Raw genomic sequence first — 16,717 nt, 5'->3', positions numbered from 1 at the left:
CTGGACGAATTCTTGTGAAAATGTTTTGTCTTTTATCCAAAAGACTTCTTCAGTATGAATATTATTCATCCACCTGGATTATTGAGAATGCATCAGGATATTCATAACTACATTCCTCTAGAACATTGTGAATATCAGAAAAACTCTTTATTTAGAAAAAGCTTGCAACTCAGAAAAAAAAAGTAGTTGTACTGTTTGGTTAAAAGTGTCAAGGTCTCTTTATTGTCATTCACATCGCATGTGGTACATGAGGCGGAATGAAACTATGTACACAGGGTCCCAGTTACATCCAACAAGAATACAAATTTTAAAGAAAAACAGTAATAAGATCTTAAGATATGAACTAAGAAATACGCTAAACTAAGAATATACTAAGCACTAGTAGTACACAACAATGCGCCAAAACAACAGCAGCACGAACATGAGTGTGTGTGAGCAGATGAGTACGAATGAACACAGCAACATGAAATAATCAGCAGTATGAGATCAGCTTCATGGATAGTCAGCAGCACATATCAACAATCAAGTGGCATTACAGTGATTTTTCAGTTGTTTTCACAGTGATTATTCTGGTTAGAGATTCATGAGTCTAACAGCCTCAGGGTAGAAGCTGTTCCTCAGTCTAGTGGTTCTGCACTTAATGCTTCTCAACCTTCTTCCTGAGGGGAGCGGGGCAAAAAGTGTGTGTGCTGGGTGAGTGGGGTCCTTCATGATGCAGGTGGCTCTCTTCCTGCATCGGGAGGTGTAAATGTCTGTGATGGTGGGGAGACTGACTCCATCATCTTCTGTGCAGCCTTCACCACTCTCTGCAGAGCTTTTATTTCTGCAGCTGTGCAGCCTCCATGCCACATGTTGATGCTGGAGCACAGGATGCTCTCCACTGCACACCTGTAGAAGGAGGTGAGGACTGAGCTTCCCAGACCAGCTCGTCTCAGCCGCCTGAGGAAGTAGAGTCTCTGATGAGCTTTCTTGATCAGGCTGGTGGTGTTGTTGCCCCAGCTGAGGTTGTCATTCAGGTGCACACCCAAGTACTGTAGCTGGAGACCACTTCCACCGCACACCATCCTACAGTATATTTAGGGGGTGGAGGGGGGGTAGGTGTATTTATTCCATCTAAAGTCCACGACCATCTCCTTCGTCTTCTTCACGTTGATGTGGAGGTTGTTCTTCTTGCACCAGATCTCCAGGTGTTCCATCTCCTGCCTGTAGCTGGACTCATCATTGTTTATGATGCATCCAACCACCGCTGTATCATCTGCAAACTTTACAATGTGACAGCCTGGATGGGTAGCTGCACAATCATGTGTGAGCAGAGTGAACAGGAGAGTGCTCAACACACAGCCCTGAGGGGAGCCAGTGCTGAGGGTTACGGTGTTGGAGGAGAAGTCGTGGATCCTCACAGACTGTGGTCGGTTGGTTAAGAAGTCTAGGACCCAGTTGCATAGAGAGGGACGTAGTCTTAGTGTGAGTAGTTTGTCCATCAGGGTCTGGGGAATCATGGTGTTGAAGGCAGACATGAAGTCCACAAAGAATATGGACATAGAATTACAGATGGAAAATTGCATGTCATCAATTTTTTTTGCATTAACTATTTTTTGTCTAATTTGTATAAAATTTTAATTTATTTATTACATTTTCCTTGTTTTTGTTTTGGAGAGGGATATTCCTAATCACTTCAGAAATATCTGGATTGGCTAGCCTTGATATCTAAAATGACAATTAAACTAATAACAGGTTTGTAAAAATCTGAAAACCTTTTTTTTTTTTCCTCTCTCTCTCTCTCTAATGGCTATAATGTTTTCTCTAAACATGATTAATGTACATCTGGATGAGCCACATGCCCAAACACCTGAATTGGAGAAGTGACCTCATATAGGAAGAAAGGCATCTGAGTTATTGAAAGGGTGGATAAGAAGAATGGATTTTGGACCAGAAATGACTGAATTGTGAATGTTGGCTGTCTAGGTTTATATGGTAAATTGGTTTGCCAGAAAACCAACCACCCTTCTGCCACATAAGCTGATGAACATGTGCTACTCTAAGTGTAAATTAAGATTTAAACTCATTAGAAGTTTGAACAAGACATACGTTACCCTCTTCTATTCAGCTAAATTCCACTTATACAAGTGCTGCATGCAGCGTTGCCAAATATAATGCAGTCTTAACTATTTTTTCACATTTCGTCTTCCTCTTCCATTCCAGAAAATTCCTCCCTCTGAATTGAAAAGTGGGTCTGGAATGCTGCTTAAGTTCATCGAGGTGGAGCCGATAGCAGCTGTGTGTCAGAAAGCTCCCAAACGGTTAACTGTTGAGCTTCTGGTACACTATAAAAATACTTCATCAACTTATTCAAGAAGTATATAAAATGAACGCTTTTTCCAAAAAATAAGGAACACTATCAATTTTGTAAAAATAAATAAATAAATAAATGGGGCCCTTTAGAATAAAAACAAATAATAAATACAAAATATTGAATTAGCAATCATAGAGCAATTTTTTAAGTAAAACATTTGTTATAAGTGAGGAATAGGAAGAAAAAGCTTTATTTTAAAGTGACTTTTCTATAAAAATCATTCTTTTTTTTCCATCTTAAAATCAATTTAATTATAGACATTATCCTCTTTTTGGTCGGTTTCACCTGTAGAGGGATATGGGGTTGGATATATATTGTAAATGATCAGTTATGAGTTAAACTCATAAGATATGCATTTATTATGCAAATAGCCTCGTTGTGGGCACCACCTCTGTTTTTTAGAGGACAAACCAGTCTCTAACCCCAAAATTAAATGTAAACTGAAACGTGAATTCTTTTCTCGTGTTTAAAAGGCATCAAATCAGTAATACACACAGATATGCCAAAATAATCACAAATGTAGTTGATTTTATGTATTTTTCACAAAAATAATAATCTGTAATATATCTGATGAAGATTATACACAAATGAATAACAAATAGCTTTGTATCAAAGGTCTAGTTGGTTATTTAAATCAATGGAACTTAAAAAAAAAAGGCAGATTTTGGACTAGTTCTGTTTGTGAAGTAGTTGAAATTGTGTCTAAATTAACTGTAGTGTGTATAAAGCAATATTATTGTGATGTATGATCACCAGAAAGGCATTAAATGTCTCTTGTCCTACCAGAATGAGATGGTCAGAATGGTCCAACAGCTGCTTAAAAATGGTACCAGTCCAAATGTTCTGGTGACTGAGAGGCTGAGTCTTCCTCACAGTTCACCTGTCATCTTGGAGCGACGAGGGTCCATATGGGAGTGAGCTGGGATTTTTCCACTCTGCGGTGCGATGGCTCTGGTAACAAATCTCAGGTTAATGCCAGTTTCTGCTTCTGGTTCTGCAGGGTTTCCAGAAAAGGCTGCTTCTCTCGTTCCCTTCCTTCCTAGGATATCTCACTAGGAGGAAGTTTTTTCTCTGAAGTTTGCTCGAAGTTCAGTGCTTGACAAAGAAGTGGTGAAGAAGATGTGATGTAGAAGTAGAATGGAAGAAGAAGTGGAACTTAACTTAACTGTCTGTGTGTTACAGATTGACTTTGGTCCACACCTCAGAAGAGGGGGTGGTCCTAACTCTTTGTCCATCCATCCATCCATTTTCTTTACCCGCTTATTCCATTTTGGGTCACGGGGGTCGCTGGTGCCCATGTCCAGCAATCACTGTGCGAGGGGCGGGGCACACCCTGGACGGGTCGCAAGTCCATCACAGGGCCACATGGAGACAAACAAACATTCACTCTCTCACTCACACCTAGGGACAATTTAGAGTTACCAATCAGCCTAACATGCATGTTTTTGGTCTGTGGGAGGAAACCGGAGTACCCGGAGAAAACCCACGCAGCACGGAGAGAACATGCAAACTCCACCCAGAAAGGCCCCTGGACCGGGGTTTGAACCAAGGACCTGCTCGCTGAGAGGCAGCAGCTCTACCAGTTGCGCCACCGTGCTGCTAACTCTTTGTCATGTTTGATAAAATCTAATGTCCATTTTCTCTGTCTGCCTTTAAAAAGTCACTCTTCTTTAAAAGAAAAACAAGACAATTGATTATCTTAAAGAGAGATTACTTAAACAGACATTTTCATTAACAAACATTCAGGTCTGAAGCTTTTAAAATAACATGCAATGTTCATCCAAAAGGTGTCGCTGTTTATCTCCTGGAAAGAAAATGTCATTAAACAAAGGGTTCTTTAAAATGTTATCTTCATGAGAAACCATCCTGGGAGTAATACTCCTTTTTTTTTTTTTTTTTTTTTGATAAAAGTTCATCTCAGCAGATGTTTCACTTCGAGGTCAGTTGAACCAAACTCATTAAAACGATCTGTTCGTTTCGTAGGAAATGAGTTCATATTGAAAGTGGTTTAACACAGTGACAGTTTATTTTTTATACATTCACATTAGTGTCAACTAAGGAGTTGGTGAGCTGAGTTGAACACCTGTAAAATAAAGTCTGTTTGTTCCCAAGGGAATAGATGCATCTTATTTTAAACAGTTCAAAACACATGAGTGATGTTTGCTTGAGATGAGGTGAACTGTTTCTGAGGTGGTGTTGCCCTACACACCAGATTTCCTTCCATCCATTAATTAATTAATTTCCCTCTTGTTCTGGAGTAGGGTTGCAGGCCAGCAGCTTGAGCAGGGAGGTCCAGACCTCTCTTTTCCCAGTCACCTCATCTAGGAGGATTCCAAGGATTCCATAGAGCAACCAGTAAACAGAGAGCTTTGCCTTGCAGCTCAGCTCCCTCTTCACCATAACAGACCAGCACAGAGCACCATATTTTTCAGACTATAGGGCACACTTAAAATCCTTTAATTTTCTCAAAAATCAACAGTGAGCCTTATAATCCGGTGCGCCTTATGTATTAATTCTGGTTGAGCTTACTGACCTCGAACCAGGGCCGGCCCAAGGCATAAGCAAACGAAGCGGCTGCTTAGGGCCCCAGGGCCACTAGGGGGGCCCCTAAGTGGAATATATATATATATATTTTTTAGGAATGATTTCTATATGATTCTATTTAATATTTTAAGTTCAGCTTTTGCAAATTGTTGCATACATTTATATAGTTTTAAGAACTAATTATTCAACTTTAAATTTCATTTTTGGAAGTAGGTGTTCATTTACATTATTTAAGTATTTCCTTGATATTTTACTTTTTATTTTATTTAGTCGGTTTTTGCACAATTTAATTTATTTTGATTCATTAAGTTATTGTATCTGTTGTTTGTTGTTGATCTTGCATTACAAATTAGTTTGAACATTACTCTGGCAGTTCTTTGGAACCAAAGATAATAAACCAGATGACACTTTTGTTGTAAAACACATTGCATACTGGTGTTTTTTGTTTATTTGTTTGTTTTGTTGCTTTTAGTACAACTATACCTGTACATATAGGATAATGTCAGGCTATCAGAGTTGCGATGAGCTTATGTTAGGTGAGTGAATGATCCGATCATCTGACTGTTGGTTGCAGGAATCCACATTATTAGCAGAAATAGAGTGGCCCTAACCAAATTTCACTTAGGGCCCCATTGAGGCTTGGGCCAGCACTGCCTCAAATTGATTTCATGTGGTACACGGCACTCAAAAATATGTAAAAATGTTTTGGTTCAGCTTATTGCACCTTATCATCCGGTGCGCCTTACAGTCCAAATACGCTCAAATGCAGAAGCTGCATCAATGCATCTGTCAATCTCATGCTTCGTTCTTTCACTTGTGAACAAAACTTCTCCACTTGAGACGGCCCCTCACTCTCAGCCTAAAAGGGGGCAGTCCACCCTTGATGGTGCTGATCCTCATCCCAGCTGCTTCACACTCTTCTTCACACTTCACAAAGCTGGAGATCACAGACTAATGACCAGATTTTACAGTTTTCATTCATTTATTGTAAAATAAAAATTCCGGTGTTCTTGCATTCTTCCCACAGTCACCAGCAGATGTCATCCAAAGAAAAGAGTCGGCTTTCTGCTCTGGTCAGCAGCCGTGCAGAAAATCCATGGAGGGAGCTCTGCAATCTCACCTCCTCAATGCAGAGTTTGGAAAAAATAAAAGTACCAGTGTCTGAGCTGTGTGAGTCACTGCAGAATGACAGTCTGCCCGTGCAGCAGTGGACCAGCCGGGCCCTGCTGTCCTCCTCACCGAGCCTCCCTATGGTTCCACAGACTAATGGAGAAAGAACCGAGACCTGTGAAAGTGACATCCATCTACAGTCAGATGTGTAAACTCTTTTTTTTCCCCACTGCTGAAGGTGTGTAAGTACATCTGCAGCTGTTTGACATTAATACAATTCAAGATGGCTGCCACAGCCAACCGACCTTAAAACACAAAAAACAGCTATCACTCTGTCAATTTTACAGATACCGATCTGAAATTTAATGGATGTAGCTGAGACTGATTCCCAACACATTATTTGAACACTAAACGAATGGTCTTTGCTTAAAACTTTATCATTAACTATTTGCAGTCAACTCTGTCTGTTAGCAAAATATCTCATGAATCACTTGAGAGATTTGAATGAAACTTTCAGGAAATAATCAGTGGCTGAACCTCTGCAAGTGATAAACCTTTGGGATCAACTCAATGTCGGATGGGCTCCACAGCCAACAAACCATAGAAAGCACAATAATGTCTATAATTCAGTCAGTTTTACAGATATTAGGCTAAAATTTGACCGGGTGGTATGAGAGCCAAGGAGTGTGCCTATCAACTTTGTCATTTCTGAACAGAAGATGATCCTAGTCTGAAAGTGCAGCATGGAGTGTTGCAAAATAATGGGTCTTTTTATTGACGCTGCAGTTCTGCAAGAAGTTTGGAAGTTCTGGCAAAACGTTCCTCCCAGAATTTCTGAAGGATGATGGCTGCTGTGCTGCACAGATTCAAAAAAAAAAGAGTAGGAGTCTGAACGTTGCAGTTAAACAGCAACAAAGTGTCAGCACATTTCAAACAATGTCGTCAGCACGAGATTACAGCTGTTCATGGCTGCAAGAATGTAAAGCTAAATGCTGATACATGCTGATTCTACTTTATAGGAAGTGGAAGCAGAACAAATGGTATCACCTACAATGGCATCGCTTTGAATAGTTTTGGTTAGGAAAAAAAAAAACCATCAACTAAAGTTATCGTTGTAGCTAAAATGTCTTGTCAGAATTAAAAAAAAAAAACTCTGATGCATTCATGTAAAAGCTTTAAATCCAAAAAAGCAGGTAACATTTTAAATAATTTAACAATTTAAGTATGAAAAATGTGTCGTAGACAAATCTGTTTGTAAGAAACTTTGGGTTATGATGATGAAATAAAAGCGTATCCTGAATCTAATTCATCTACCGTGAGGGGGTTTAAATCTTCACACTTTGTCCTCTAAAACTATTTCCACCATCCGTGTTACATTTATCATTGCTCTCATTGTAGTTTGGACTTCTCCTCTGCCTTTTAGCTGGTTCCAGTGCAGCCAGTGAGGTTTACCTCCATTAAACTTGTGTCAAACAAACTTAATTAAACTCAGTGCAACTAGTTTAGCACATTTTGCCCCATAAATCTTGCGTTTCTGTCATTTATTTGTTGTTTGGTGTCTCTAGTTCGGTGTTTTCATTACAGTATTTCCATTTAAAGTCTGCACTTTTTTCTGTAAGGTGAAGCTAAATGAAGAGCAATCAATGTTTTACAGTTGGCAGTATATATTAAATTATAGCTGTAAAGACAGTAACTGTTAATAATATAGGGAAATGACAAAGTCATGTAATTAAAAAAGCAAAGGTAACAGTAAATATATGCAATGAATTATTAAATTAGCACGTTTTACTTGCAGGAAAGAATTGTGTAAGACTTATTAAGAATTGTGTCTTGTTGTGAAATGGCTAACTTATCACCACAGAATGAGTCAAGTGTACCATTCTGTCATTTTATTATAATTAGGTTGTTAATTATTATCACCCCTCAGCCCACAGGCAAAGGTGAAAATGTTTTAGATCTGTTTGTGTTTCTGTTAAGAAAATATTCCATGAGCCGCTGTGTGAATTATTTAATGCAATCTTCAGAGAGTAATCTTTAAATGCACATCTGCAAATGACTAACACTGGGAGTCAACTCCACAACTAATCTTGTCCACACAGAAATGTCTATAATGGTTAGTTTTACAGATGTTGAATTAATATTTGGAGTGGTAGTAGCTGAGAGTCATTCACAACTCATACACAGAGCGTGACATTATTGCACAAGTTTGCGCATAATGTTGTTGTTTTTTTTTTCTCAAGGTTTGATTAAATTGATCTATTAGGAAGTGGTGGCGCAGAGGTAGAGAAGGTGGGCCTGTGATTGGAAGGTTGATGGTTCATCTCCCTGTACCAACAACATCAAAATGTGGGTGAGAAAGGTGAAGCACCCACACCTGTCTCCACCCTCATTTGCCCCACTATGTGCCCTTGAGCAAAACCCTCAACCCCCACCATCTGCTCCCCCGGGCACCATATTTGGCAGCTCTCTGCTCCACACAGAGGGCTGTGGTAGCTCAGTGGTCTGTGGTTGCATCAGGAAGGGCATCCAACGTAAAAATAATTGCCAAGTCTTTGTGCGACTTAGTTCGCTGTGGCGACCCCTGAAGAAGGGAGCAGCCGAAAGAAGGAAAAACTAAAAAGATTAAATTGATCTATTAGGTAAAGATAAATAATTAGGGGTGCACCGATTGCAGTTTTCTGGCCAGTCACATTCTCTAAAAAGCCTGACCTGACGATTCCGATTTTGTCTGATACCGCTTTTGTTTTATAAGCAACACTGTCAGGTGTTATAATGCACCTTCAATTTTCCAATCTTAATTTATTGGAAGAAAAAAAAAACATACCCTTGAACAATATCCTAGAAACAATACAAACTTATTTTAACTGACCATGAGGTAGTGCTCTGAATTATAAATGAAGTTCAGACAATTGTTAAAACTACAAAAAAAATCGGTAAAACTGGTTTCTCATGTAAGTATCAGCCAATCGCCCAAAATTAAGGAGATCGGGACCGATAAATCGGCCGGTCGATTTATCGTTGCACCCCTATAAATAATACAATGTTAATTAATATGTGGAAATAATGTAAAACTGTAAACTAAATCTAAACATTTTTTCTATAAATATTGTCTCTTTTATTGTTTGTCTAATATTGTTTATTATCAATCAACCTTTATTTATACAGGTAAATCCCATTGAGCCTCGAGGACTCATTTACAAGAGAGACCTGATTTCAACAAAGAAAGATGACAACAATGGACAACAGCAACAACAATAAGCAGTTATAAAAACTCATACTACAGTTTTTTTTTTTTTTTTTTTTTTAACAAATAGGATGGCTAAAAGGAAAAGGTAACAAAACAAACAAAAAAAAAAACAGCTAGATTCCAAGACAAATGTATAAAACTAAAAACAGGAACATGTCTGCATTGGTCCCTGCCAGGAGTGCCAGGAGGATTATGGGTGGGACTTGTGGAGCACCCACACCTGCCTCCACCCTTGTTTGCCCCACTCTGGACCCTTGAGCAAGGCTCTTTACCCCCACCATTTGCTCCCCTGGGTGTCCTAGATAGCAGCTCTCTACTCCACACAGAGGGCTGTGGTAGCTCGGTGGTCTGTGGTTGCGTCAGGAAGGGCATCCAGAGTAAAAATAATTACTACGTCTCCGTGCGACTTAGTTTGCTGTGGTGACCCCTGAAGAAGGAAGAAGCTGGAAAAAAACAACTCTCTTTTAATGTCTCCATCAAGCATGTTAATGTAACAGTTTACTGATGCATGCTCAATAATCCAGGTAGAAAAATACAAATAAGTTCAATCTGGTCCTCTGGACATTCCAAAAAATGTTTGCAAATGTTTCCAAAAAAATTTGGAATGTCCAGAGGACCAGATTGAACTTTTTTGGAATGTAACAGTTTGTTTCCCAACAAGGTAAAAAGTCAAGTTTTTGTTTTTATCTTGTTTGTTTTCCTTCAGCAGCTCTGCCCTGTGGAGGTCTCTGCAGTGTGCAAACGTGTGCAAAAAATTAGCAATTGTTTGGTGCCCTTTGTGGGGCTACCTGGGCTCGAACCTGCAGCCTCTGGTCTACGAGACCTCGGCACTGACATCTAAGCTAGCGTGTCCCCAAATTTTACATTTTTATTCGAACTGAAAAGACGTCTGACTGTTCCCTGTTGCCCTAGGAGTCCTTATTCAGTCACACTTTGTGCCTGCGTTACTCATATAAATGTCAACAAAATGATTTGCGTATTTGGCTTCTATGCTGTAGAGCAAACTCAGAGTGTGATAAAGGTGACACACACAATCTGTCACCATCCTCCATTTGACTTTAGCTGAAATAAGTGCCACCTCTCTGCAGCTCACAGGCTACGCAGGAGTCACCATCAATCAGAGGCCCTCGTGCTGTTGCTAGGTTTGAGCTTCGGCGTGCACAGACCACCATCCCCTTGGTGTAATCATTGTTTTTACACAAATGAACCCTGTTCACCCAACAAGTATCAGCGTTGAAGGAAAAAAAAAAGCATTTATACTATTTCCCCAATAGTTCATTAACAAAAATGATCTAGTCATGAAATACACCTGATTGTAAAAGTCTGAAAATAAATCTCTGACATGTCTTTATTATATTCTAAAGATGTTATCTTTTCTTATGGGGCCCAGCTTTGGACTGTGTTCAGGCTACATGGCTTCCTGCGAAGGCAAACACGAGAGAACAAAGTCCAGCTGAACCCACAGTAAAACCAAATGAGGTGTATGCCCTCGCTCGGTTCAGAGAGCCGGTGATAACACACAGGAACAGCCAGCAGCAGGATACAAGCTGTTTGTCAGGGACGATGAATGCTTGATGTTTGATGATAGGATGAAATATGACTTTGGGAGGAATTACAAATGGTAAGTTTCTATTACCTGCTTTTTAAGGCATTTTTAATGGCATAGCTGTGTTGTACTTTTTTATATAACAATAGCAACAGTGCTTTTACTGTTACAACTCGTCGTTCTATACGTAACAGAATTAATTGGGAAGAAAGCCTAGCAGCAGAATTATATCAATGTCACCATTAATATGCAACTGTTGAATTAGTTTAAACTCTCCAACGTGTGCTTATTTATTGAAGGTATTTACTTGAACACAGTGACCTACAGTATTTATTAATACAATTAAAAATCACTTAACGTTTTTTTAAATATATGGTAACTTGATAGATTATGCTTATTCTCAGTACTTTGCTGTTGTTCTTTAAAGATCGTTACACTAACGTCCCATTTCAGAGACGTTTTTTTTTTTTAGCCATTCATTTGCACACACAGTCTCCATGCAAACGCATCAAATACCGTTCTTGTATGGTTTATTTTGAAATGGTCTGTTTGCAGTTTAGGCAGGTGGAGGACAGGATGGTTGGCCTCAGCGGTGAGGAGTCTCCCGTCCAGTCATGCGCTCAAGCCTCTGATTCCCACCTCCTGCCTGTTGGCCGTGATGATTTATGGCCAAGCTGATAAACTCAGGAACTTCGTGGCGGACATCTTTATCCCACAGTATCGCTACCCGTACCCTGTGGCCCTCTGCTTCTCCCAGGTTGGTTCCTCGATGGTTTTGTTTTGGTTTACACAATGAAAAAAAGCACCATGCATTCAACAGAAAGGGCATCACTAGTCTGTGAAAAGGATACACATCATAAAAGATTATTTCCATACTGTTTTGCTTTACACAGAGTTATTCCTGTCCTAACAGCATGCTATTTGCTTATGCTGCAATAACATGGTAACTCTGGGAAACAAGAGCAAAGTTATTGTGCCAGTGTGTTTACTAAAGAATCAGTTTCATTGTATGAATAGTTAATAGAACATCTCATAACTATTAATAAGTGTCACATTCATTTTGGTAGATTGAAGTACAAAGTGTTCTAACAGACGAACTTTATTAAATCAGCTGACATTTGGCGTGTGGGTGGGTTGTGTGTGGTGGTGGGGGGGGGGGGGGTGCACATTGAGGGACATTGAGTTAGTGACAATAGTGTTGATAAACAACAAGCCTGTGATTGATGTTTAACCAAACTGCCGCCCTTTAGACCGACATGTGAATGTGACCCTGATGTCCAAAGACGGACCACGAGTGAGTTTTCTGAATGACTTGTCAGGCAAAGTTCACGGGTTCACCACAGAGCATGCCTACGCCGTGCCAGGTTTTTAATAAATTACAGCGAATGAAGGTTTTATGCATTCAGATAGAACATTTTATACAACGTGGTATGACAGGCATGCGATTCTGCTGAAGGGACGAGCCGTAAAGACAAACGATCAATAGTTCACTGCACTCATCAATGTGCGACATTGCTCACTGAAATATCTCGACTTTTTATCCACACGTCCAGGATCCAAGTCCTCAGTTTTTGTTGTGAAATGTTGAAAATAACAAATAGTTCATTGGGTTCATGAGTAGAATAAAATGTAAAAAAATAAAAATAAAATAAAAAAGGTTGGGGGGAAGAAAACAGTCAAAAAGTACTTTTGCTTTCTTCGTGACAAATTTGGGGTTTTACTCTGTAACCTTTTATTACAATAAACTGTCAGCCAAGGCTGTGGGAAGTAGGGGTGCAGAGTGTGCTGCAGTGCCCGCTCTGCCAGAAGGCATGTACTGTCCAAATGAAAAAAGATTTGAGATTTTTGCAAATTTATTAAAAATAGATAACTAAGAACTCACATTTACACACATATTCACAGCCTTCGCTTCATACGTTGTTGATCCAACTTTGGCAAAATTACAGTCTCAAGTCTTTTTGAATATGATGCTACAAGCTTTGCACACCTATCTTTAGGCAGTCCCCCCCCCCCCCCCCCTTCTTTGCGGTACTTCTCAAGCTCCATCAGGTTGGATGGGATTCGGCTGTGCAGCCATTTTCATATATCTCCAGAGATGTTCCATCTGATTCAAGTCTGGACTCTGGCTTGGCCACTCCAGGACCTTCACAAACTGGTCCTGAAGCCACTCGTGTGAGATCTTGATCGTGTGCTTTGGGTCGTTGTCCTGCTGAAAAATTAACCGTCACCCCAGTCTGAACTCAAGAGCGCTCTGGGGCAAGTTTTTGTCCAGGATGTCTCTGCACATTGCTGCATTCATCTTTCTCTCTATACTGACTAGTCTGCCAGTTCCTACTGCTTGAAAACGTCCCCACAGCATGATGCTGCCACCACCATGCTTCACTGTAGGGATGGTACTGACCTGGTGATGAACGGTGCTTAGTTTCCTCCAAACATGTCACCTGGCATTCTCACCAAAGAGTTCAATCTTTGTCTCATCAGACCAGAGAATGTTGTTTCTCGTGGTCTGAGAGTCCTTCGGGTGCCTTTTGTCAAACTCCAGACGAGCTGCCATGTGCCTTTTATTAAGGAGTGGCTTTCATCTGGCTACTCTACCATACAGGCCTGATTGGTGGATTGCTGCAGGGATGGTTGTCCTTCTAAAAGGTTCTCCTCTCTCCACAGAGGAACGCTGGAGCTCTGACAGAGTGACCATCAGGTTCTTGGTCACCTCCCTGATTAAGGCGCTTCTCCCTTGATTGCTCACTTTAGACATCCAGCTCTAGGAAGAGTCCTGGAGGTTCCAAACTAATTCCATTTATGAATGATGGAGGCTCCTGTGCTCAGTGGGACCTTCAAAGCTGCACATTTTTTTCTGTGTCTTTCTCCAGATTTGTGCTTCAACACAATCCTGTCTTGGAGGGCTACAAACAATTCCTTTGACTTCAGGCTTGGTGTTTGCGCTTTGACATGCACAGTCAACTGTGGGGCTTCATACAGACAGATGTGTGCATTTCAAAATCAAGTCCAATCAAATTAATGTAGCACAGGTGGACTCCATTTAAGTTGTAGAAACATCTTAAGGATGATCAGTGGAAACTGGAAACATCTGAGCTCATTATTGTGTGAGTGCAGCTACAGGACATTATTACCTGCAGTGTCCCCTCAGTGTGGACTGAACTAGGCAAAAGGGCCTTCTACTCCACTCCTGTTTCCTGGAATATCTTACAAAAAGATATGAAGCTCTCGACCTTGATCTCTCAAAGTGGCTTTAAATATCTGCTAAGCTCCTGGTAAAAACCAATGCAGACATGTTCCTGTTTTTTAGTTTTCTACATCGCCTTATAATCTAGCTGTTTTTTTGTTTTTGTTTGTTTTTTTGTTTTTTTTTGCTACTTTTTCCTTTTGACTGTCCTTTTGGTTGCCATTTTATTTTAGTTTCTAAAAATAAATAAATAAATAAAAAAATTAAATGTGTATGCCTCGTTTATGATTGTCTATTGTTGTCGTTGTTATCCACTGTTATCACCATTCTTTGTTAAAGAAATCAGGTCTGTCTTGTAAATGAGTCCCTGAGGCTCATTGTCATTAACCTGGATAAATAAAGGTTGAATGAACATTGAGGCTGTGAAGCAAAGGCTGTGAATATGACATAAACGTGATTTCATGATTTTCTATTTTTAATAGGTTTGCAAAAATCATTAAAAAAAATAACATTGTTGCAATGGAGTATTGTGTGTAGAGTTTGAAGAAATATTAATTTAATACAATTTAGAATAAGGCTGGAAAAAATGAAGCACTGTGAAGACTTTCTGGATGCACTGGAAATATACTGTACATATATATATATATATATATATATATATATATATATATATATATATATATATATATATATATATATATATATATATATATGAATTTTGTAAATCTGGTGTATGACCCAGTATCCACCATTACTGTGTATCTGTGTACAAAATTTTAACCACTTAATTTGTACAAAAAAGTGAACAGAATAACATTAGGCCATGATTGCAATTTTATTGGTATTATCTGTCCATACAGCAAGTTTTCATGTCCATATTCAAATAAGACAAGTGTGCATTTCATTGTACATACAATATGTAGTATTGGGTGTCCTCAAGGGCCACTATCCTGTATGTTTTAGAGCTTTCACTGCTTCAGAACACCTGATTTGAATGGATGGGCGATTAACAGGCTTTACAAAGTTGTTTCAGTCATTAAGTCAGGTATGTTGGAGCAGCGAAACAAGTAAAGCATGCAGTATAGTGGTTTTCGAGGATCAGAATTGGACAGGTTGATTGCATTGATATTGTCCTGTCTTCTCCAGGTTCTGGTTTCTCTCGTGTTCTTAAATCTCCTCCATGTCCTGGGTCTGGTGCCCCTCAAACGTTACTCCAAGTCTCTTGGTGAGCGGCTGCTGCTGCCTGCTGTCTGTAACGGTGTGCAAGCTGTGCTGGTCTTATGGGTGAAAGGCAGCAGCTCGTGTGCCGGCCTCTTTCTCTTCACCATTCCTCTGCTGCCTTTGGTAACCGTGGGCTTTAGTTTCGCCCTGAAGCTGGCGTCCCCACCATCAAATCACTCCATTGTTCTGATTTCCATGCTGAGCGTGATGTTTGTCATCATCACAGGTACACTTTAACATTCATTATGCAGGAAAAAAGAAAATAAAGGATTTATACTATATCAACTTTTTCTTTTCTCCTTACAGCATCCAAGGAGGTTCCATGTATCGAGCCTTTAGAGTATTTGTACGCACCTCTAGCTTTAATCCTCCAGGGTGTTTCTCTGAGCGCCTTAGCCAAAGTGTCTGAAGCCGAGCGCCACCACTCTCCTGAAGCCCAAGCCTCGGTTTTTGACATTTTCTACACCCAGCTGGTCAACCAGAGCGGGGTGCTGGGCCTGTTGTGGCTGCTGCACCCAGACAGTCCCTGGCAGGTGCTGAGGCTGAGCAGCTGGAGGAACCTGCTCTTCCACGGATACCTGCTGGCCATCCTCCTGCTAGGGATGGTGCTCAACTTCATGGTTTGCATTTCTGCTCTTTGTGTGTCGCCGCTTGCTGCCGCGCTGCTTTATTCAGCGAGACACGTAGTTCAGCCATTTCTGCAGCTTCTCTAGTCCAAAAAAATTCTAAATATACCAAATAGGCACGTTTTCACTATAGTTTCACACGTGTGCCTGGAGCTCTCTGGCACCACCACTGGGTTAATTATGAATATCTGTTGGGACTTTGATGATAAGTGATTTAGATCTGGAGTTGAAATCAGCACGTAAACAGTCAAAACGGGCGTGTTTGTGCCACAAAATGTCATTTAACCTTCTCAGGTTGAGTCCTGAGTAAATTATCTGATGGATTTAATTTGCTGCAGTCGATCTAATCTTTGATCTCGAAGGGAATCTGCACACCAAGCAAAATCTGGGATTATAGTCCCGTCATTAACACATCCAACTACTGACCTTCGCTCAGAGACAACTGTACTTTCAACTCTAAAGCAACCGTTGCAAAACATGTCAGTGGTGTAAGGTTGCTCCTACTGTGTGAGCTATTTCTCATGAAAACTAATTTTTTTTACAAGAACATCTAGAACTTTTAATATTTGACAGAAAGTGGCAGTCTAAACATCTAAAGGTGTTTTTGTCTCTTGTGAATATAATAAGCAATATCATGTCTATTTATGAAAAACTACATTTAACCTTTTCTCTTGTTAGCTGATGCTAGTGTTTTTACTACCTGCAGTTTGACCCCTCTTTTTGTGATATAAACAGTATTTAAGAGCTTAACCTCTCTTTTCTCCACCAGTGAAGAAAAGGTTTAATCAGATCTTAAGGTGTTTCCTTTGTTGACTCTGATTCTTCAGATGAAAAGGAATTACATGAACTCAGTTGATGCTACGTTTGCTCATCAGTGTTAAAGTAT

General features: G+C 39.9%; 1 protein-coding gene across 1 annotated transcript; it reads left to right on the top strand.

Annotated features, from left to right (window-relative positions):
- The first annotated feature begins 10,758 nt into the window (after positions 1-10,758).
- On the top strand, positions 10,759-15,272 carry si:ch211-248a14.8. Its single transcript, XM_037697532.1, has 4 exons — positions 10,759-10,875; positions 11,356-11,557; positions 15,131-15,180; positions 15,215-15,272. The coding sequence occupies exons 1-4, from the start codon at positions 10,829-10,831 to the stop codon at positions 15,270-15,272; spliced, it is 357 nt and encodes a 118-aa protein (XP_037553460.1). The 5' UTR covers positions 10,759-10,828.
- Positions 15,273-16,717: the final 1,445 nt, after the last annotated feature.

Source organism: Nematolebias whitei, chromosome 1, assembly GCF_014905685.2.
Source record: "Nematolebias whitei isolate Nwh7 chromosome 1, NemWhi1, whole genome shotgun sequence".
Lineage (NCBI taxonomy): Eukaryota > Metazoa > Chordata > Actinopteri > Cyprinodontiformes > Rivulidae > Nematolebias > Nematolebias whitei.
The sequence above is the reverse complement of the archived record's forward strand: the minus strand, read 5'-3'. Positions and strand labels throughout refer to the sequence as shown.